Genomic DNA, 24,880 nt, shown 5'->3' on the forward strand with positions numbered 1-24,880 from the left:
CAAAGCAGCCGGGGAAGCTTTAGGACCAATCAGGACAGAGGCTTAGCGATGCTAACCATGCTAACAGTGGACATTAACATAGAGCTCCATGTGTTCTTAAACTGTGACTCTCTCGCTGTGTTTCACTTCAAACTAACTGAGGTATATTTATATATTTATATTAACAAGACAGACAGACAGACAGACAGAGAGACAGACAGAGAGACATATAGACAGAGGGAGAGACAGAGGGAGAGACAGACAGAGAGACATAGAGATAGAGAGACAGAGAGAGAGAGAGAGAGAGAGAGAGACAGACAGAGAGAGAGAGAGACATATAGACAGAGATATAGACAGACAGACAGAGAGACATAGAGATAGAGAGACAGAGAGAGAGAGAGAGACAGACAGACAGAGAGAGAGAGAGACATATAGACAGAGATATAGACAGACAGACAGACAGAGAGACATAGAGACAGACAGACAGACAGACAGACAGAGAGACAGACAGACAGAGACAGACAGACATATAGACAGACAGACAGAGAGACAGAGAGACAGAGACATAGAGACAGACAGATAGAGAGACAGAAAGACAGACAAAGAGACAGACAGACAGACAGACAGACAGACAGACAGACAGAGAGACAGACAAAGAGACAGACAAAGAGACAGACAGACAGAGACAGACAGACAGACGTGAATAATGCAAAATCTCCCCTTTGTACATGTGGTTGTCATGGAGACTGAATCAATGCTGTTAATATGAAAGTCCACGATAACGAAACAACACACCGTTCTACTTTTGAGGGCTAAATTATATTAAATACGGCTCGTTTTCCATTTCAACACATAGTCATCAATATTAACAGGCTTTAAAATGACCCTTTTTTCAAATTTGGATATCGTTTAAATGTCGTTTGTGTTTCTATCATCTAATGTGATTCGAGAGGCTATCAGCTTCACTACCAGGCTGTCTTGGTCCGGTCGAACCATAGACAGTTTATATTGGACCAGCAGGTCCCGTGTCTCTGGTCTGAGACCAGTGAAGGATACTAGAAGTCTCCCAATCTTACAGAGACGGAGAGCGTAGGTATATGTAAGGAGATAACATAGGCACAGGCTAATTACTGATCACTAACATGCTAGTTAACATTAGTAATTACTGATCACTAACATGCTAGTTAACATTAGTCATTAAACCTAAACAGATAATGGAAGTCCAAACTGCCTGTGAGCTTCTCCTGTACTATACGGTAATTCCTCTACTGTGTGACAGTAAGTCTCGTGTCTCAAACTGCACACTTCTGTCAGTATACTGCTAATGGTCACTGACCACTTCCTGCCGTAGCGCCCACTTTGGATGGTTAGTGTCGTCCCAAACGGACCACTCATGTTAAAACACTTACCGGATATGACGAGCAGTCGGCTCACCTCGCCGCCTCTGAAAATCTGACGAAAATCTCTTAAACTGACCTTTGTTGATCTGAGATGAAGACAGATTCAGACGCTGCATCACGGCCCATTTCTCCTATTTTTCAGAAACACGTTTCGGTGAATTATTTTCGTAAAATTCGAGATCGTATTCTGAACGATTATGCTCTTCCCATTATGCTCTGTTGTGAAATCCAGGAGAAGCCGGACCCACGTGACCCGCGTTCGTCCAATCAGCTGCCGGTCGACGTCCTTAGTCCCGCCCCTTTCCGCTGCGTAGTCCAGATGGCGCCCGTTTAGTGCGCGTAGTGTCCATCTTTCCACGCTGAACTTTTTGACCGTTTTTAGGGGGTCATCCTGGTACTTTCAGTGCTCTGACTTTTTGCGTTATCTCTACACTATATACTTAAAAGTAAGTGCTTGAAGTGTGCAAGTAGGCGGTTTGAGACACAGCCTAAGTCTCGTGGTTATGACCCAATCGTTAGCCTATTGTTATAAAAGCGTCTGCTACGGAGCCATAACGTGAGCTACAAGGTAATGGAGCCTTTTATACGTTGTCGTGTTTCTTTAGAAATAAACAACGGACAAATAGAGTCTTTAAACTCTTCAGATGTAAAGTTATTCTCTGTCAAAGTGACGTCAGAATGAATGGGAGTCAATGGGATGCTAACAGGAGGTGATGGCTTGGTAGCATCAGAATGAATGGGACTCAATGGGATGCTAACGGGAGGTGATGGCTTGGTAGCATCAGAATAAATGGGACTCAATGGGATGCTAACGGGAGGTGATGGCTTGGTAGCATCAGAATGAATGGGACTCAATGGGATGCTAACGGGAGGTGATGGCTTGGTAGCATCAGAATGGCGCCATAGGAGGTTCGAGCTCTGAAGCGAAGCTTACCCCCCCTTGGTTCAAGCGAATGTGATGTAAGCAAACGAAAATGGCTGACTTTGAGGTGGGCGGGGCTTGATGTCATCCCCGCGGGCTGCAGCGAGATGTACTTGAGATTTTTAGCAAAAATGTTTTTAAGTTACTTCTACTGTCTTCTTTTTCTCCAAGTTTGTCTGTTTTTTTGAAGGTTTTGCCGTTTGTTTTGACCAATTCTTGCCTTTCTTCCTTACTTTTTTCCACTGTCTTTTTGTCTTCAAAGTTTTTGTCACTTTTTTTGGAAGTTTGTTGCTTATTTGAATGTTTTGTCCAAGGGGGGGTAAGCTTCGCTTCAGAACTGGAACCTCCTATGGCGCCATTTTGTTGCTACCAAGCCATCACCTCCCGTTAGCATTCCGCTGACCGCCATTTTTTTTTCCGTCACTTGACTGCGAATAACTTTACATCTGAAGAGTTTAAAGACTATTTGTCCATTGTTTATTTCTAAAGAAACACGACAATGTATAAAGGGCTCCATTACCTTGTAGCTCCACGTTATGCGCTCCGTAGCAGACGCTTTTATAACAACAGGCTAACGATTGGGTCATAACCACGAGACTTACTGTCACACAGTAGAGGGAATTACCGTATAGTACAGGAGAAGCTCACAGGCAGTTTGGACTTCCATTATCTTTTTAGGTTTAATGACTAATGCTAACTAGCATGTTAGTGATCAGTAATGACTAATGTTAACTAGCATGTTAGTGATCAGTAATGACTAATGTTAACTAGCATGTTAGTGATCAGTAATTAGCCTGTGCCTATGTTATCTCCTTACTATACCTACGCTCTCCGTCTCTGTAAGATTGGGAATGATTGAGATTTCTCGGCACAGCTACCAGAAGACTTCACACTTTCAGACAGGTTGCTCACGTCACATCTACGTCTTCAAGCTCAGTTGGAGGCTGCTCAGTAACGCTCAGCCAGCACCGGGAAAGAGACTTCTGACATCCTTCACTGGTCTCTGGTCCAGAGACACGGGGTCTGGTGGTCCATTCTTATATACTGTCTATGGTTTTGTCCCTTTTGTCGCCCTAGTGTTGCCTTCCTTCCTTCTTTCTACTGTGTTTTTTCAAGTTTTTGTCTCTTTTTTTCCATCAGTATTTAAATCTTTTCCAGGTCCAAGGCTGTAGTTTAGTAAATCTATCGCTGACATCGCTGGATTCTTCCTCTTTATAGAGACTGTTTCCACCAAAAATTATTCTCACTGGTTAGGGGGTGCGGGTTAAAAAAAAATTTTTCAAAGAGAAAAAAAAAAAAAAAAAAAAAAAAAAAGGGGTGGCTCGGACCTTTTTTTAATAATAAAAAGTGGGGGTGGCCGGAATTTTTTTTTTTTGGTGGGGGGGAGAGGGACCCCCCCCCGGCCCCTTTTTTTTTTTTTACCGAGTTTTTAAAAAAAAAAAAAAGAAAAAACAATTTGTTTTAACATATATTAATTTTTTTTTTTTAAAAAAAATAAAAAAAATAAAAATAATTTTTGTTTTTTTTAAAATAAAAAAAAATTAATAAAATTTTTTTTTTAAATTTAAATACTCCTGACTATTTTACACTTCTTTTAGTCCACATAGTTATAGCTACATCACCGAACATTTTCCCATCAGGGTCCAAGAAAAAATGACCACTTTACACGTCTATGGCCCACAAAGTTAGCTATCTCACTTTTAATATGAAAAATAAATTATAAATATAAAAATGGTAATTTTGTGTCTCAGTTTGTAAACCTATTGGCGAGCTACTGGAAATATGCTCGCGAGTTACTTGTTGGAGACCCCTGGTCTAGACCTACTCTATGTGTAAATTATAGAGCGTGGTCTAGACCTACTCTATCTGTAAATTATAGAGCGTGGTCTAGACCTATTCTATCTGTAAATGTTAGCATGTGGTCTAGACCTACTCTATCTGTAAATGATAGACCGTGGTCTAGACCTACTCTATCTGTAAATGATAGAGCGTGGTCTAGACCTACTCTATCTGTAAATGTTAGCATGTGGTCTAGACCTACTCTATCTGTAAATGATAGAGCGTGGTCTAGACCTCCTCTATCTGTAAATGATAGAGCGTGGTCTAGACCTCCTCTATCTGTAAATTATAGAGCGTGGTCTAGACCTACTCTATCTGTAAATTATAGAGCGTGGTCTAGACCTCCTCTATCTGTAAATTATAGAGCGTGGTCTAGACCTACTCTATCTGTAAATTATAGAGCGTGGTCTAGACCTACTCTACCTGAGATAACTCCTGTTGTGATTTGACACTATAAATAAAACTGAATTATCTTCGTTTTTATGAAACAGCTGATTCTGTGTTTCCCGTCAGGTGGCGCCATGTCGGTGTCTCAGATCACGCCCACGCTGTTCCTCAGCGGCGCCGATGCCCCCCTGAACGCCGCGCTGATGTCACAGAAACGCATCACGCTGATCGTCAACGCCACGCTGAGCCACGCCAGCCCGGCCTACCCCGGCGTGGAGTGCGTTCGAGTCCCGGTCTCCGACCTGCCCAGCGCGCGCCTCGGGGACCACTTCGACCGCGTGGCCGAGCGAATCCACGGCAACCGCGCCGGTGGGACCCTGGTGCACTGCGCCGTGGGCATGAGCCGCTCGCCGGCGCTGGTCATGGCGTACCTGATGCGCTACCGCGGCGTGACGCTCGGCCAGGCGCACCGCTGGGTGCAGGACAGCCGGCCGTTCGTGCGGCTCAACGCCGGATTCTGGGAGCAGCTGCTGCAGTACGAGAGGAGGCTGTACGGCAGGAACACCGTCAGGGTGGCGCCCGCGCAGGAGGCGCCACGGTCGTTACCGCTACCGCTAACGTCGCCGCGGCTAACGCCAAGGCTAACGCTGGTCCCCAGGTCGCCTCTGATGTCACGGCCGCAGGCGATGACTCCGGCAAGCAGGCGCAGAAGAGGAACCAAAGCCAGCGCCGTCAAAATCTGAGCTGCGAAAAGAAAAGAACGAAGGTGGGAGGATTTCGGGGCTCCAGTTCTGAATGTTTTCTCAATAAAATAAAAAACTGAATCTGTCCGTTAACTCTCAGGGTAATTCACACGAGGATGTTCTCTCTAATGCCCCAATGTTTCCTCTATAGCCCCAATGTTCTCTCTAATGCCCCAATGTTCTCTCTAATGCCCCAATGTTCCCTCTAATGCCCCCAATGTTCCCTCTATAGCCCCAATGTTCCCTCTAATGCCCCCAATGTTCTCTCTAATGCCCCAATGTTCCCTCTAATGCCCCAATGTTCCCTCTATAGCCCCAATGTTTCCTCTATAGCCCCCAATGTTCTCTCTAATTCCCCAATGTTTCCTCTATAGCCCCCAATGTTCTCTCTAATGCCCCAATGTTTCCTCTATAGCCCCAATGTTCTCTCTAATGCCCCAATGTTCCCTCTAATGCCCCCAATGTTCCCTCTATAGCCCCAATGTTTCCTCTATAGCCCCCAATGTTCTCTCTAATTCCCCAATGTTCTCTCTAATTCCCCAATGTTCTCTCTAATTCCCCAATGTTCTCTCTAATGCCCCAATGTTCCCTCTAATGCCCCCAATGTTCCCTCTAATGCCCCAATGTTCCCTCTAGAGCCCCCAATGTTCTCTCTAATTCCCCAATGTTCTCTGTAATGCCCCAATGTTTCCTCTATAGCCCCAATGTTCCCTCTATTGCCCCAATGTTCCCTCTAATGCCCCAATGTTCTCTCTAATTCCCCAATGTTCTCTCTAATGCCCCAATGTTCCCTCTAATGCCCCAATGTTTCCTCTATAGCCCCCAATGTTCCCTCTATGCCCCCAATGTTCCCTCTAATGCCCCCAATGTTCTCTCTAATGCCCCAATGTTCTCTCTAATGCTCCAATGTTCCCTCTATTGCCCCCAATGTTCTCTCTAATGCCCCAATATTTCCTCTATAGCCCCCAATGTTCTCTCTAATGCCCCAATGTTCCCTCTAATGCCCCAGTGTTTCCTCTATAGCCCCCAGTGTTTCCTCTATAGCCCCCAATGTTCCCTCTAATGCCCCAATATTTCCTCTATAGCCCCCAATGTTCACTCTAATGCCCCAATGTTCACTCTAATGCCCCAATGTTTCCTCTATAGCCCCCAATGTTCACTCTAATGCCCCAATGTTCACTCTAATGCCCCAATGTTTCCTCTATAGCCCCCAATGTTCCCTCTAATCCCCCAATGTTCTCTCTAATGCCCCAATGTTCTCTCTAATGCCCCAATGTTCCCTCTAATGCCCCAGTGTTTCCTCTATAGCCCCCAATGTTTCCTCTATAGCCCCCAATGTTCCCTCTAATGCCCCCAATGTTCCCTCTAAGGATTTCGGGGCTCCAGTTCTGAATCTTTTCTCCAATAAAAACAAACCCTGAATATGTCTGTTAACTCTCAGGGGAATTCACACAAGGATTGGGCAGCTTTCACAGCCGTTAAATGTGCACAAAACAGACAAAAAGAACCACCAAATGCTTGCTCTTTAAACTAGACCTTTAAACTAGTAACTAGCTACTGCCCAACACATACACCCAGGGCTTTAAATGCACTCGTTTGATCCCCAGCCAACACGGCTAGTAGATTTAGCCAATCAGATCTTCCACTAGCCTAACTTACGCTAATTTCAGCTCCTCTGGTTTGTGTGGCTCCATTCCGTTCGTCTTCTCCGTTTCAGCGTAGCTCGTAATCGATGCCAAAACGCTGACGCGTAGCCGATGGTTGTACGACACGTCACGACACAAGTGTTCGTGGGATATGTAGGAGTAGAACTACAAGCAGTGATGCCAGATAAAGATTACGTTTCCAAGCCAAACACACACAAAACCGGCCAGCTGTCTTGGCAGCAAACAGACCCCAGGTCGCCTCTGATGTCACGGCCGCAGGCGATGACTCCCGCAAGCAGGCGCAGAAGAGGAACCAAAGCCAGCGCCGTCAAAAGGTGGAAGGATTTTGGGGCTCCAGTTCTGAATGTTTTCTCAATAAAAAAAAATACCTGAATCTGTCCATTAACTCACACTAGGATTGGGCAGCTTTCACAGCCGCTAAATGTGCACAAAAAAGACAAAAAGAACCACCAAATGCTTGCTCTTATACGTGACCGAGTGGAGATCCTTCTGCCTTTGCCGTTTCGCTGAGTACTAACAGTACATGCAGTGTTGGGAAAGTTCACTTTCTACATGAACTATAGTTCAAAGTTCAGTTCACACATTTTAAAATGAACTAAGTTCATTGTTCTTTTCTTCCATATGTTGCCACGAGCTTTTATTTTTCAAAATTATTGCCACAGCCCAAATATAGAACCACAGACAGCAATTATTTTATTACCCCTGGCCTACTGTATTGAACGCTCCACCTACGTAAACACCTTCCTCGTAATCAACGGCGCCGTCATTACGACGACCAGCGTAGGGTTCGGTTCGCTGGGAAAACATTCTAAGGTTCGGCAGAAACCCAACCTCCGTCAAAAAGCCCAATATTCAGCCAAATCAGAAGCTGAATCCTGGATTCGGTGCATCCCTACTCATAATACAAGTTAGATTTAGCACCGTGACGCGGCACGCCGGATTAGGCCCTAATGTCGGCTACTTTTGTTTACCGAAAGGTGACATAGTGACATATGCTGGATCAAACAGTTGGCATGAAATCAAGCCGGTTTAGCCTCACCGGAGAAACCGTAAATGGACTATCTGGCACCGACTGTGTAGAGAGGACGCTCGGATAAAGTTCACTGAGTCACTTTTATTTTTTATTTAATTGTTTATTTAGATAGGGGACAGTGCATATTAATGGACATCAGTACAAGTACACAATGTAAATACGCTAGAGTTAGCACCATAGCTAATTTTCACCTATTGTCCCTATAGGCAGATAATTAAAAAGTAAAACATAAAAACAGTAACAAGCATGCAACACCCTCATAGTTTGAGAGGCAACACAAACACTAACAACAACAGTCCAGACAGCAACAGAACATGTACATATCACACATAATGAAATGTGTGAGGCAGTTAAAAGTGAGTGCAGCCTTGGTTTTCTAAAAGCCAGATTTTTAAATGAGTTTTAAAACTGATGTATGTGGGACGGTCCCTTATTGTGGGGGGCAGGCTATTCCAATATTTATTTATTGACATTTTTTTATTGATGAGGAATAACCCCTTGAGATGAACCATCTCGTTTTCGAGGGGGTCCTCTAATTCAAATACAGAATTGACATAGACCTTACAGCGGCAGTCAATCAGAAAACAAAAAACAAAACACACAAAAAGGACAACAACAATAAAGAACAACAACTTACTTTACAATAATAGTAAGTGCAAAAATACATGACTCATACAAACAAAACATTCACTCATACAAGACTCTCCAAAGGTTGCTCACTTGTCATTTCCCTTTACTGACAAAACAATTTGTCCAAATGTGGTGCGCCTAAAAGGTTATATACACAGTCCCCTTTGGTGGAGGCCCTTGTAATACCACCACTTTCTGTTGGGATTAGATATCACATTGAAGGACTGTTTTTTTCATGTGTTTTTGCTGGTTTTTTTATGTCCAAGACTTCCTTTTCTGGGTCCAAACTTCCAGGCAGAACCGTTGTTTCTCAGGATATCGAAGATTTGGGGACCTTGTTGTTGACTCTTCTTCCAGTTCAGCATGATGAGGTGTTTGAGATGTGATCACAGGAGCAGGGGGCTCATTTATAAACGTGGCGTACGCACAAAACCAGGCTGAAAACGTGCGTACGCAAAGTTTTTTTTTTTTTGCTTTTTCCTCGCCAGTCGTCATGATTCGGCTCAGGGTCATTAAAGAGTAACTCTCGCCAAAATGCAACCTAGGGCCTTTTTGTGAATGTACCAGAGTCAAACTTTCGTTTAAAAGCATATTTAGGACGGAAGCGCCACTTTTAAGATTTACCGTCTTTTCGTTTTTCGGTCAAATGGCCTTTTGAATGGGAGTAATAGGGGCACTTTTATGCTAGCCTCAAAATAGCTATTTTTAAACCACTAGAAGGCTCCACACAACATGAGACTTTGCTCCGAGTATCACCAGGGGCTCTACACATGAACTCAAGCGTTGACAACATTGGTTGTGTACCCAGAGTTTACTAAAAAGAGGTTTTGAACAACTCACCGCAGCTCTGGTTGTTTCCGGCCGCTACCACCTAGGCAGTCAAAACGAGTCGATATCAAAACGAGTAGCCACAGATTTAGTATATCCCTTGGTCACTGGTGTAGTTAAGGTGTAGAGCTCCTGGTTATAGTATATATCTTGGTCACTGGTGTAGTTAAGGTGTAGAGCTCCTGGTTATAGTATATATATTGGTCACCGGTGTAGTTAAGGTGTAGAGCTCCTGGTTATAGTATATATCTTGGTCACCGGTGTAGTTAAGGTGTAGAGCTCCTGGTTATAGTATATATCTTGGTCACGGGTGTAGTTAAGGTGTAGAGCTCCTGGTTATAGTATATATCTTGGTCACCGGTGTAGTTAAGGTGTAGAGCCCTGGTTATAGTATATATCTTGGTCACCGGTGTAGTTAAGGTGTAGAGCTCCTGGTTATAGTATATATCTTGGTCACTGGTGTAGTTAAGGTGTAGAGCTCCTGGTTATAGTATATATCTTGGTCACCGGTGTAGTTAAAGTGTAGAGCTCCTGGTTATAGTATATATCTTGGTCACTGGTGTAGTTAAGGTGTAGAGCTCCTGGTTATAGTATATATCTTGGTCACCGGTGTAGTTAAAGTGTAGAGCTCCTGGTTATAGTATATCTATTGGTCACCGGTGTAGTTAAGGTGTAGAGCTCCTGGTTATAGTATATATCTTGGTCACCGGTGTAGTTAAGGTGTAGAGCTCCTGGTTATAGTATATATCTTGGTCACCGGTGTAGTTAAGGTGTAGAGCTCCTGGTTATAGTATATATCTTGGTCACTGGTGTAGTTAAGGTGTAGAGCCCTGGTTATAGTATATATCTTGGTCACCGGTAGTTAAGGTGTAGAGACCCTGGTTATAGTATATCTATTGGTCACGTGTAGTTAAGGTGTAGAGCCCTGGTTATAGTATATATCTTGGTCACCGTAGTTAAGGTGTAGAGCCCTGGTTATAGTATATATCTTGGTCACCGGTGTAGTTAAGGTGTAGAGTCCTGGTTATAGTATATATCTTGGTCACTGTAGTTAAGGTGTAGATTCCTGGTTATAGTATATATCTTGGTCACTGGTGTAGTTAAGGTGTAGAGCTCCTGGTTATAGTATATATCTTGGTCACTGTAGTTAAGGTGTAGAGCTCCTGGTTATAGTATATATCTTGGTCACCGGTGTAGTTAAGGTGTAGAGCCCTGGTTATAGTATATATCTTGGTCACCGGGTGTAGTTAAGGTGTAGAGCTCCTGGTTATAGTATATATATTGGTCACTGTGTAGTTAAGGTGTGAGCTCCTGGTTATAGTATATATCTTGGTCACGGTGTAGTTAAGGTGTAGACTCCTGGTTATAGTATATATCTTGGTCACCGGTGTAGTTAGGTGTAGAGACCTGGTTATAGTATATATCTTGGTCACTGGTGTAGTTAAGGTGTAGAGCCCTGGTTATAGTATATATCTTGGTCACTGGTGTAGTTAAGGTGTAGAGCTCCTGGTTATAGTATATATATATATTGGTCACGTGTAGTGTGTAGAGCCCTGGTTATAGTATATATCTTGGTCACCGGTGTAGTTAAGGTGTAGAGCTCCTGGTTATAGTATATATCTTGGTCACCGGTGTAGTTAAGGTGTAGAGCTCCTGGTTATAGTATATATCTTGGCACCGTAGATTAATTGTAGATAATATGACGTGAGTGACGGTATAATATAGGTGTAATAACTAGTAGTATGGTCACTGTGTAAGGTGAGTGATATATCTTGGTCACCGGTGTAGTTAAGGTGTAGAGTCCCTGGTGATACTTCAGGCAAAGTCTCATGTTGTGTGGAGCCTTCTTAGTGGTTTAAAAATAGCTATTTTGAGGCTAGCATAAAAGTGCCCCTACTACTCCCATTCAAAAGGCCATTTGACCGAAAAAAGGAAAATACGGTACATCTTAAAAGTGGCGCTTCCGTCCTAAATATGCTTTTAAACTCAAGTTTGACTCTGGTACATTCACAAAAAGACCCTAGGTTGCAATTTGGCGAGAGTTACACTTTCATATACTGATCAGCAGGGCTGGACTGGGACAAAAAAAATCAGCCCTGGCATTTTTGGCCCAGGTGGCCCACATCCACCCTGATTGGTCAGACACATTCCCTGCAGACAGTCCTCTTAAAATATGCGTACGTTCTCTGATATGAGTTGCCTAGTGTTCAGCATTCATGTGATCGTTTTGGATCCTTCAAGAGGGGTCTCAAGACTTATCTGTTCATCTTACACTTAAATAATTCATTCATTCTTATACAGTATACTTCATAAGTCTTCTGGGATTCGTAAATTTGCGGCTCGGAGTTGGGAAGGGGGTTCCTCAATTTGATTGGGTCAGGCCAGTGCCAATAAAGAAAATTAACCAATGGGCCGCTGTGAGTTCTTCATGGGCTGGCCTGGCCAAAAAATAAATAAAAAAAGGCCTATTTATATCAGCGAGTTGGCCCAAAAGTGCGTCGGCCGACCGGGAAAATGCCCGATATGCCAGATGGCCGGTGCAGCCTTGCTGATCAGCATTCATGAGGTGCTCTGTTGACTATTTAGTAGTAGATAACTTTATTGCCCCCGTGGGGCAGTTGGGTTTGCGGCACAATCGCAAGGCACTTCATGACAAGACATCAGACATATGATACGAACAGATAGTCCTTACATCAGACACCGACAGACATAACATGAAGAATATACATCACACACTACAATTCACTATACACCCTTATGGTTAAAAATGGGCGTGTACCGGGCGGGATAAGAGGCTAATTTACGTACGCACTCTTGTGGGTGATCTGGGACGTACCAGCCCGGTCTCACGGCAGTTCGTGAAATGGTCACGTTATTGAATCTATTGATTCGTGAACAGGACACGATTATGTCGGGTTTTTTTCGTGTGGTGAGCACGAATTTTAATTTAATGTATTTAAATGGGAAGCATATTTCGTGATCACAGCACGACTACGGTAGCGAAGTAGTATGAAAAGCAGAAAATCATTTCCCCGTTGTTGTGTTCCCCAGAGCAGCCCAGTTCATGAAATGGTCATGTTCGAAAATCGTGAGCTGTACACGAAATAAACGAGAAAATCGTGACCTGAACACGAAATAAACGAGAAAATCGTGAGATGTACACGAAATAAAAGAGAAAATCGTGAGCTGTACACGAAATAAACGAGAAAATCGTGACCTGTACATGAAATAAATGAGAAAATCGTGAGCTGTACACGAAATAAAAGAGAAAATCGTGAGTGCGCACACGAAATAAAAGAGAAAATCGTGAGCTGTACACGAAATAAACGAGAAAATCGTGACCTGTACATGAAATAAATGAGAAAATCGTGAGTTGAACCTGAAATAAACGTGAAAATCGTGACCTGAACACGAAATAAACGAGAAAATCGTGAGCTGTACACGAAATAAACGAGAAAATCGTGAGCTGTACACGAAATAAACAAGAAAATCGTGAGCTGTACACGAAATAAATGAGAAAATCATGACCTGTACATGAAATAAATGAGAAAATCGGCAATGAGGCCGGGTTGGTCGTCAGAGTTTTATAACTCTGACGTTTTCGTGCTGTATACGCCATATTTGGCTTTTGGGCGTACGTACAATTTTATACCCCGTTTACACGTACGTGGTTATTTTGAAAAACGGAGACATTTCTCTTCGTTTACATGCTAACGGAGAACTCTCCTCTGAAACCGAGTCTTTCTAAAACCTCCGGTCAGAGTGGAGATTTAGGAAAGTTTAGGCAGCCGAGGAAGTGAGGAAAATAAGAGAGAGGAAGTGATTGGTTGCTATTTTGGGGATTCTGATTGGCTAACGTGGGCTTGAGCTTCTCGTTACACTGCCACCTACAGGTCTGGTTACACTGCCAACTGCAGGACTGGCATGCTCTTGACCGCATACACTCACCTAAAGGATTATTAGGAACACCATACTAATACCGTGTTTGACCCTGTCCTGTCACTATGGGTCAACATTACTAAAGAATGCTTCCAGCACTTTGTTAAATCAATGACACAAAGAATTAAGGCAGTTCTGAAGGCGAAAGGGGTCCCCCACACCATTACACCCCCACCACCAGCAGCCTGCCCAGTGGTAACAAGGCATGATGGATCCATGTTCTCATTCTGACTCTACCATCTGAATGTCTCAACAGAACTTGAGACTCATCAGGCCAGGCAACATTTTTACAGTCTTCAACTGTCCAATTTTGGTGAGGTCGTGCAAATTGTCGCCTCATTTTCCTATTGTTAGTGGAGATGAGTGGTACCCGGGGGGGTCTTCTGCTGGTGTAGCCCATCCCCCTCAAGGTTGTTCATGTTGTGGCTTCACAAATGCTTTGCTGCAGACCTCGGTTGTAACGAGAGGTTATTTGAGTCAAATTTGATCTTCTATCAGCTGGAATCAGTCGGCCCATTCTCCTCTGACCTCTAGCATCAACGAGGCATTTTGGCCCCCCAGGACTGCAGCATCCTGGATGATTTTCCTGTTTCAGACCATTCTTTGTAAACCCTAGAAATGGTTGTGGGTGAGAATCCCAGTAACTGAGCAGACCAGCACCAACAACCACGCCACGCTCAGAGTAGCTTAGATCATCTTTCTTTCCCATTCTGACATTCAGTTTGGAGTTCAGGAGATAGTCTAGACCTGGACCACCCCCCTAAATGAATTGAAGCAGCTGCCATGTGATTGGTTGATTAGATAATCGCATTAACGAGAAGTCTTACAGGCGTTCCTAATAATCTTTAAGGTGAGTGTATATATATATATATAAATAGACTGGGGATCTTGCAGGGTCACACATTACAAAAACTGAGACTTTCTTCACCTGATAAAAGATCTTTTGAACTGACCAACATCGTGTGTGTGTGTAATCCATGGATGTAAACATGAGACGAGCCTTCACTGTAACACCAGACCAACTACAGCGCTGGATGTTTACTCAAATCTACATATTAAAAACAATCGTGTTGACAACTGCCTGCTGCTCGTTGTTCATTCTGGTTCTGTTTGTGGATTCAGCAGCTGGATGAAGTGGTAGTACTCCCAGTACTCCCAGTACTCCCAGTACTCCCAGTACTCCCAGTACGCCCAGTACTCCCAGTACTCCCAGTACTCCCAGTACGCCCAGTACGCCCAGTACTCCCAGTACTCCCAGTACTCCCTCCTGGAGATGTTCTCTCTCAGAGTGTTGATTGGGCCGCATTTGTCTGTCCCATGTCTGTGTGTGTGTGTGTGTTTGTCTGTGTCTGTGTGTGTTTTTCTGTGTGTTTTTGAATGTTGTATGTGGTATTTTGATTGTGTGTTTGTGGTGTGTGTGTGTTTTTGTGTGTTAGGATGTGAAGTATGTGTGGTTGTGAGTGGGATGTTTTTTTTGTGTGTGTGTGTGTGTATCTGTGTGTGTCTTTGTGTGTGTGTAAGAGAGAATTTGTGGTTGTGTGTGTGTGTGTGTGTGTGTCTGTGTGTGTGTGTGTGTGTGGGTGTGTGTGTGTGTGTGTCTGTGTGTGTGTGTGTGTCTCTGAGTGTCTGTGTGTTTATCTGTGTGTGTGGTTGTGTGTGTTGTGTGTGTGTGTCTGTGAGTGTCTGTGTGTGTATCTGTTTGTGTGTGGTTGTGTGTGTGTGTGTGTGTCTCTGAGTGTCTGTGTGTGTATCTGTGTGTGTGGTTGTGTGTGTGTGTGTGTCTCTGAGTGTCTGTGTGTGTATCTGTGTGTGTGGTTGTGTGTGTGTGTGTGTGTCTCTGAGTGAGGCAGAATAACACCTTGTATCCTCGTGTCTCTCAGGTGAGTCCAGTGAATCAGGTGAGGGGCGGAGTTTATCAGGTTGAGTCTCATTTCTTTTGTCCCCATCAGACTCTGTAAACTACTTCTGTCTTCGACTACTTCTGTCTTCGTCTTGAGTGTGTAGTCTTGAGTGTGTAGTTCATTCACACAACAACTGGTCATCATCTCAGCATGCAAACTGAAAGTGATGCGAAATGTCATTCATCTTTCACCGGTGATGGAAATTATTTCTTAAACATCTTTTCAACAGTGATCTTAGTCGTTTTTTAAACATCCTTTCACCGGTAGTCTATGGACCCTATCTCTCGCACCCGGCGCAGCGCAGCGCAGCGCAGCGCAGCGCAGCGCAGCACAGCACAGCACAGCACAGCACAAAGCCTGATGCAAGTGTCTCTGCTAGTTTAAGGCCGGTTACACACTGGCTATGTGGCGTGAGCGTGGAGTGTCAGTTGCGTGGCGGCTGCGTGGTGTTTTCTACGTCTTTCCACACCAGAAAGGTGTCTGACGCGGCGCTGCTGCTGCTGCTAGCCTTGTCTGGACACATGGTTTCCCATTGATAAAATGAAATACCATGTTATATATAGTATACTTAATGTTAAACATAAACATATTCTGATCTGATTACAGCAGAGACAACGTCGGCAGTATTGACGGCAAAATAGGCTCCAGAATATTTCCTTCTGTACTGACAGGTGACATATTTAAATTACATTCATATATCTGCATTTATGTCAAAACCTTGAGACGTTCTGACATCAACATGTCATTTATTAATATGTATTTGTGTCTAAATGACATATAAACATTTTTTCCTATTCTATTTTGCCTGGAAACTCTTCCAACACGCTGGCGTGTCGTGTGAAAAATTGTAGCATGCAGTCGAGCCACACCTGAGACGTGCGTGTCAGGCAGGCAGCGTGCACGCTCTAACCTGTTACCATGGGAGCCGAAATAAAAACGGACACGCCACGCTGCCAGTGTGTAACCGGCCTAAGACCGTCCAGCGCCCATGTGGTTTAAATAACAAATGCACCTGCGCCCATCATGAATGTAGAACTGTGTGAATGTGGTCAGATCAGACTGTGGTGGTACTGGGCAGCTTCCAGTATGAATGTGATCAGATCAGACTGTGGTGGTACTGGGCAGCTTCCAGGTATGAATGTGATCAGATCAGACTGTGGTGGTACTGGCCAGCTTCCAGTATGAATGTGGTCAGATCAGACTGTGGTTGTATGCCAGCTTCCAGGTATGAATGTGATCAGATCAGACTGTGTTAGTACTGGGCAGCTTCCAGGTATGAATGTGATCAGATCAGACTGTGGTGGTACTGGGTAGCTTCCAGGTATGAATGTGATCAGATCAGACTGTGGTGGTACTGGGCAGCTTCCAGGTATGAATGTGGAACTGTGTGAATGTGATCAGGGTGTTCCTGCAAAAGAGAGGCTGCCTCTCAGTGAAACCTTATCTGAATAAATAAATAAATAAAGGTTAAATAATAAAAATAAAACACTAGCCTACTGGGAAGCTACGGGATGATATAAAAACCTCACAAAAGAAAAATAGAAATGCAGTCGCTCTTTAAAATGGGGCGCCATATAGTAGGCTACAACGCTTTTATTGTGAAATCAGTTACAGGAAGTCAGCGCATGTTTCCCTGTTCCGGGGCAGCCTGACTGTCGGAGCAGCTCGGGCTCGGCTCGGCTCTGCTCGGTTTATTTTCATCCCGCCCTCCCATCTCCATCGGAGCGGAGAGAGATGATATGCGGACACCGCGGCGTTTGGGTGCTTTGGAGTCGGACAGGCTGGACAGAACGGACCGGGAACCAGAACGGACGCGGAGGCAGTGCAGACACCGGGATATCGGCGTTATTTTGCGGCGGTGACAGAGCTGAGAGGCCCCCCGGAGAGGAACCGAAGAGACACCCAGCGGTTCGTTGCAGCGGAGCCGGGTTTGGTGCACTGCTGGCGGCTGCAGCTCCAGGCTGGAGGGCTGACTCAGAGACATGTACCAGGTCCAGGTGAGCGCTATCTCTTCTCTCACAGCCACACATCCGTGGGATCACAATCTGCATTTATATGACACTACAGGCAGGTATACGGGCAGTTTACTGTCCCTAATTATTTTGCAAAAACTGAGTGTCCCAAATGATGAGGGTCTTATTTGAGACAGGTTACCCTAACCCTAACCCTAACCCAAACATTCATAATTAAGGACATTGTATGGGGAATTTGCGACACTACACTGCACGTATGCCCTACAGGCAAACACATCAATTTACAATTTAAAATTTTGGGGTTAGTTTGCTTTAATAACATGTTTTCTTTCATACTAGTAAAAAAAAACAAACATCCAAAATACACATTTAAGTGTTTATTTTACTACACTTTCTCTATTTGTGCTTGTAGATTTCTCTTAAATTTACCACCAGTTAACATTAGATAACGCCTCATTTGCATATTTAAAAATGACCCTTTCAGAAAACTTGTAATATAAAAAACAATTGTCTTAATGTCAGTAATCAGCGGGGGAAGTTTGGTGCTGATATGTGTTAGTTAAATGAAAATGTTGACCCTTTTAACCCATGTTACGGTCCATTTTCTCCAGTTTGGTTCTGGCTGCTCTGAGCCACAGAGCTCCACCTCAGCAGCTCTCACACACACCTAACTCTCCACTTTCATACCTATCTGTACTGGGAAGCTTTATTCAGAGATCATTCACAGTAGGGTTGCACGATATTGACAAAATGTGATATTATTATTATTATTATTATATATATCACATATATAATGTGATATATATTAATATCGATATTTGTAAACATATGTAAAATTACAAAAGTTATGGGAAGACGCATCAAAATAGATTCACAACTATAGCCGCTTTCCGACCAGAGGGATTTTTTTGTTTCTCGTGTTCCCAATCGACCAATTTGGGGATTATTAAGTTCCTCTGGTCACAGTTCCCGTAACTCTTTCAGCTCCTACTTCAGGGCACCGTCTTTTCACTTTTCACTTTTCCCTTTCCACATAGTGGTGGTTAGATGGCTGTGATTATAATCACTATGGCCACTTGGCCAGTGTGAATGCAAATGGGAAAAACTGCTTTTTGGGGGGGGAGTAGTTAGTAGAACTGTTTAGAAATGGACTTTTCCTATAACTACCTTCCTGGAACTACTTGGTCAGAAAGAGGCTGATATAGTACACAGTGAGACTTATGTACGGCTCCGTAGTGCGACTGGACCACAGGTCGGTCGTGGATGAAAAATATTCAATCTATACGACTCCAAACTCTGCCTCATATATATATATATATATATATATATATATATATATATATAAACACTGTTTATTAAGTTGCAGGATAGCTACCAGTGAGAAATAGATACAGGATGGGATTACTTTGGGCCACTAAAGTCTCTGTTATTTCGTCTTCTGCCGGAGCAACACTCATTTTCACTCGTGTTCTTTCTTTTGCTCCTCTGACTCCCTTCTCTCTCTCTTTAGGTCCTTTCTTTTCTGTCCCTTCCCTGATTTGTTGCGTTTTTTTTTGTCTCTATTTCTTCACTTACACTGTCACTCGAAATATGCACACACGTCACATGGTACGCTCCATAGTGTTTGTCACATAGTGGCCTCGTGGTACGCTCCATATAGATAAACGGTTGTGTTTCATATTCCCTCTGCACGTAATAGGACTGTCCTTCCTTTGCTGTACCTGAAGTTGCTGCATTCTGGCTGCTGTCTGGAGATTCCTTCATGCACAACTCGTATTCTTTCAGACGTTTCACACCAGATGTTGTAACAGCGGCCATGTTGTGTATAGTTTAGGGTCCTCGCCACCACCAGACCAATCAGCATTGAACAGATTGAACATGTAGCTGGACTTGAATGGCCTTCTTTAGACTGAAAGTTCTGCCAAACAACAACTTTTTCTGCTCACCAGATCCATGTCCACTTTCTCACAGCCTGCTGCATTGAACGCTCCACCTACGTAAACACCTTCCTGTAATCAACGGCGCCGTCACTACGGCGACCAGCGTAGCGCGCCGAGTGCAAGCATACGGTTCAGTTCGGTGGGAAAAAATTAGTCAAAAACCCCAATATTCGGCCGAATCCTGGATTCGGTGCATCCCTACTTTAAATATACTTAAAGATGACTCAAGTCCAAGCCTTAACACAAAGCCCTGAGTAAAAAGCTCCAGAATATAATATAGATAGGCATGAAAGAGGAAAGTTAGGTGTGTGTGAGCTGCTTAAGAGGAGATTTCTGTCTCAGAGTCTGAGAATTAAACCTTTTAAAGATAATGGATTGTAACATTCAGACATTTTGAAGACACTTCATGTGAAAAGGGTCAAAATGAACATTTAACTAAGAGATATCTGCACAAAACTTCCACAGCTGATTACTGACATTAAGACAATTATTGTTTGTATAATAATAATAATAATTTTGTATAAGTTTTTTTGAAATTTTTGTGTTTTAAATATGCAAACGAGGCGTTATAATAATGCTACCTTTTGGTGAGTTTAGGAGAAATCTACAAACACAAATGATTTCTTCCCACCAGTCTGGAAAAAGACATGTTACGGAAGATAAACAAACCCAAATCTATAAACTGAAGAGAGCATGAAGACACAAGAATTGTGTATGAAGTGTCTGACTTAGTTGTGACTTATAATAATAATAATAATAATAATAATAATAATAATAATAATAATAATAATAATAATAATAAAAGAACGAGCACATAATTGACGCTGCAGTCGGTAGCAGAGAAACAAGCTACAATATAAGTTAATAGGACGATTGTCCAGCTTGTATTTACCTTCACAAAAGTTCTGTTGTTGCTGCTGACAGACTCAGATTATTATTCTAAGTGTCTGACAACATTATGGGATGGATCCCTACAGAGATAGACCTTTAAAACCTCTTTGAGACCTTTCTGTTTAACCAGAAACAGCTCTGAAATAAAGCACTAAACCCACCAGACTCCATTTAAAAAAACAATACTTTTAGCGTGTGTAGAGCCAACATATTTCCACATGTAAATCAGTAAACTATGAGTTTATTGCAACTAAAACTAGAGTTGTGATGGTTGGTTAAAGTGGAAAGACAACCCAAAATGGCTTTTGATCGTTTTATTTAGTTTCTGTCCACTTTGAATGAAGTGTGTTTTACGATGCTAAAATGACTGATTATTCACATGGAGTCTGGTGGGGGTTAGCGAACGCAATTTCGTGGATGTTTATATGTTGAAAAAACTGATCTTACTCTCTAACAGAAAGGTCAACCTCCTTAGAAATCCTTTCCATAATGTTGTCAGACACTTAGAATATTAATCTGAGTCTGTCAGCAGCAAAAACACAACTTTTGTGAAGGTAAATACAAGCTGCACAATTGTCCTAATAACTTATATTGTCGCTTGTTTCTCCATCTCTCTTAATACTGGACCGGTGTCAAAGATTGTTGTTCCCATCAGTCACTTAGACACAGAAACACAAAGGAACATAGGGTCTCGGTTGATTAAACAACAGTAGTTACCCTTTAAAGCACAGATGAATGTTTTCGGTAGAATCTAAAGGTGCGGATGTAAAGAATGAGCGGCATTGCTTAGGTGTTCTGGTTATTTTGTCCAAAGAGAGGACCGATCGTCTGATTGGACGTTTGAAGAGTGGAGCAGACTTTGATCTGCTGCCACAAAGTGGAGATAAAACAGAGACGCTGAGATGACTTCTGAAGCTGAAGAGTTCACTTGCAAAAACAGTTTGAGTTCAAAATAAAAACAGGATTCAGGAAACTGTAAAATAGAGGACATTTATCAAAACAAACCGACAGCAGATGGATATTCACAAATACATAATTTAAGACTTTGGGCCCTATTTTAACGATGTAAGGTCACGGCACGAAGCGCCTGGTGCAGGTGTGTTTAGGGCGTAACATGCAATCAACCAATCAGAGATCATCTCCCATTCCCTTTAAAAGCCAGGCGTTGCCTTGGACCTTGATTTTATTATGGAGGATTTGCACGTGAATATTTTTATCTTTATTTAATTGATATCATACTAATGAGTGGGGCAGGAAAATGCATCGGCGCTTCTAGGAGCATTTTACTAATGCTCGTGTTAAAATAACAATGAAATGGCTGCATTAATTTAGACTTTGCAGGTTTTGTTTGTCAATGGCACCATCACTTCCTGCTATGTCTCAAAGCTACAATACCCCAGAATGCACCCCAACACACTCCCTGTAAACCACCTGAGTCACACCAAAATCCCAGTCCCCAGAACAGCATCCTGCAAGACCGCACTTCAGAATGCACCTGAACACACCTCCCCTGTAAGACCAGCACGCCCAGAATGCACCTGAACACACCTCCCTGTAAGACCGGCACGCCCATAATGCACCTGAACACACCTCCCTGTAAACCAGCACCGAAATGCACCTGAACACACCTCCCTGTAAGACCAGCACGCCCAAATGCACCTGAACACACCTCCCGTGAAGACCGGCACGCCCATAATGCACCTGAACACACCTCCCTGTAAGACCAGCACGCCCAGAATGCACCTGAACACACCTCCCTGTAAGACCAGCACCCCAGAATGCACCTGAACACACCTCCCTGTTAGACCAGCACCTCAGAATGAACCTGAACACACCTCCCTGTAAGACCAGCACGCCCAGAATGCACCTGAACACACCTCCCTGTAAGACCAGCACGCCCAGAATGCACCTGAACACACCTCCCTGTAAAACCAGCACGCCCAGAATGCACCTGAACACACCTCCCTGTAAGACCAGAATGCACCTGAACACACCTCCCTGTAAGACCAGAATGCACCTGAACACACCTCCCTGTAAGACCAGCACGCCCAGAATGCACCTGAACACACCTCCCTGTAAAACCAGCACGCCCAGAATGCACCTGAACACACCTCCCTGTAAAACCAGCACGCCCAGAATGCACCTGAACACACCTCCCTGTAAGACCAGAATGCACCTGAACACACCTCCCTGTAAGACCAGAATGCACCTGAACACACCTCCCTGTTAAGACCAGCACGCCCAGAATGCACCTGAACACACCTCCCTGTAAAACCAGCACGCCCAGAATGCACCTGAACACACCTCCCTGTAAAACCAGCACGCCCAGAATGCACCTGAACACACCTCCCTGTAAGACCAGAATGCACCTGAACACACCTCCCTGCCACAGATGGGTGCAGGTGCATTTGCTGTTTAAACGACGCAGGCGCTGGATGGGAAACTGCGTCGGTCTTAAACTAGCAAAGACACCTGATTCCTGGGTGAAAGTCTTGTGTTTTAGGAGCCAAATATCCAGTACACTTCTTCATCTTCAAACCGGGAAAACTGGAGAAGTCTGGAGCTGCTTGCCTCGTTGGAGCGTGTTGTCTCTTTGACTGATTATTGAAATCATTGATTGTCTCTGTGAAGCAGAAGACTCAGCTGAGGCGTCCAGCTGACAGAGTTATTAACGCTTTCCGTCACACGATAAAGCTGCTAAAGTTTGATGGAGTGTTTCGCAGAGCGACTGCAAACCTGTCGACCTTTTTTGATGACGGGCTCAGATTATTATTCTAAGTGTCTGACAACATTATGGGATGGATCCCTACAGAGATAGAGCTTTTAGTTAAAGAGTAAGATCCTTTTAGTTTAACAGGAAACAGCCCCGAAATCACCATCACCAAACTCCACCAGACTCCATGTAAATAATCAGGACTTTTAGCGTGTATAGAGCCAGCATATCTCCACCAGACTCCATGTAAATAATCAGGACTTTTAGCGTGTATAGAGCCAGCATATCTCCACCAGACTCCATGTAAATAATCAGGACTTTAGCGTGTCCAAGCGCATATCTCCACCAGACTCCATGTAAATAATCAGGGCTTTTAGCGTGTATAGAGCCAGCATATCTCCACCAGACTCCATGTAAATAATCAGGACTTTTAGCAGTATAGAGCCAGCATATCTCCACCAGACTCCATGTAAATAATCAGTACTTTTAGCGTGTATAGAGCCAGCATATCTCCACCAGACTCCATGTAAATAATCAGGACTTTTAGTGTGTATAGAGCCAGCATATCCCACCAGACTCCATGTTAATAATCAGGACTTAGTGTTCATAAAACCACCAATGTAAATAATCAGGACTTTTAGCGTGTATAGAGCCAGCATATCTCCACCAGACTCCATGTAAATAATCAGGATTTTAGCATGTATAGAGCCAGCATATCTCCACCAGACTCCATGTAAATAATCAGACTTTTAAGCAGTATATCTCCACCAGACTCCATATAACAGATTTAGTGTGTATAGAGCCAGCATATCTCCACCAGACTCCATGTAAATAATCAGGACTTTTAGCGTATAGAGCCAGCATATCTCCACCAGACTCCATGTAAATAATCAGGACTTTTAGTGTGTATAGAGCCAGCATATCTCCACCAGACTCCATGTTAATAATCAGGACTTTTAGCGTGTATAGAGCCAGCATATCTCCACCAGACTCCATGTTAATAATCAGGACTTTTAGCGTGTATAGAGCCAGCATATCTCCACCAGACTCCATGTAAATAATCAGGACTTTTAGCGTGTATAGAGCCAGCATATTTCCACCAGACTCCATGTAAATAATCAGGACTTTTAGCGTGTATAGAGCCAGCATATCTCCACCAGACTCCATGTAAATAATCAGGACTTTTAGCGTGTATAGAGTCAGCATATCTCCACATGTAAAAGGGTGAATTAAGGGTTTATTTCAACCAAACCAGAGCGGTGATTGTTGGAACAGTGGAAAGATGAACCAAGACGGCTTTTGATAGTTTTATTTAGTTTCTGACCACTTTGAAGGTAGTGTGTTTTACGATGATTAAAGTCCTGATTATTTACATGGAGTCTGGTGGAGTTTGGTGATGGTGATTTCGGGGCTGTTTCATGTTAAACTAAAAGGATCTTACTCTTTAACTAAAAGGTCTATCTCTGTAGGGATCCATCCCATAATGTTGTCAGACACTTAGAATAATAACCTGAGTCTGTCAGCAGCAACAACAGAACTTTTAGTGACTCTAACTGCTGCTGAACATTAGTCCTGTAGGGTTACATTACAGCTTGAGTCCCCATGTTACCCTTTAACATGGTGATGGATCTATATTTAAACAGGACCCCAACTGAGGTCACATCTGGCAGGGTTTGGTTGACTTTGGTGTGAAGGTGGTCGGCCATGTTGAGTGACTGTCACTGTCACTGGCAGACCGACAAAAACAGCGAAAATGTGACAAAAAAAGTGCCAAAGTTGCAAAGTTGGGTCGGCTAAAGAGAGCCGCATACTGTACCTCCCTGAAGATTTTTATAGTTGCAAGCACAAAAGCAATTGCCAAATGCTTTCTTCAGATGAATCCTCCCATCATGAGACTCTTAATACACATTATAAACTATATATATATATATATATATATATATATATATATATATATATAGATAGATAGATAGATAGATAGATAGATAGATAGATAGATAGATAGATAGATATTAACGTATAGGCTTCAAAAGGATAAAGGGAGGAAATACTGGAAAAATGGGATTGCAACACAAAGACTTTTAATTCTACTCCA

The 24,880-nt window shown here is 43.3% G+C and overlaps 2 protein-coding genes across 2 annotated transcripts in view; both read left to right on the forward strand.

Moving 5' to 3' along the window:
* Positions 1-5,357, forward strand: part of si:ch1073-184j22.2 (dual specificity protein phosphatase 18) — a 6,309-nt gene extending 952 nt beyond the window's left edge. The window contains exon 2 of the mRNA XM_039815564.1: positions 4,654-5,357. Within this exon, the coding sequence (XP_039671498.1) occupies positions 4,662-5,270 (609 nt within the window). The 5' untranslated portion in view covers positions 4,654-4,661 and the 3' untranslated portion in view covers positions 5,271-5,357. The remainder of the gene's footprint in view (positions 1-4,653) is intronic.
* Positions 5,358-16,930: 11,573 nt separating this feature from the next.
* The window catches only part of pex5lb (peroxisomal biogenesis factor 5-like b), a 61,750-nt gene continuing 53,800 nt past the window's right edge, over positions 16,931-24,880 (forward strand). Inside the window, exon 1 of the mRNA XM_039817012.1 lies at positions 16,931-17,265. Coding sequence (XP_039672946.1) covers positions 17,251-17,265 — 15 coding nt within the window. The 5' untranslated portion in view covers positions 16,931-17,250. The remainder of the gene's footprint in view (positions 17,266-24,880) is intronic.

Source organism: Perca fluviatilis, chromosome 11 (assembly GCF_010015445.1).
Source record: "Perca fluviatilis chromosome 11, GENO_Pfluv_1.0, whole genome shotgun sequence".
Lineage (NCBI taxonomy): Eukaryota > Metazoa > Chordata > Actinopteri > Perciformes > Percidae > Perca > Perca fluviatilis.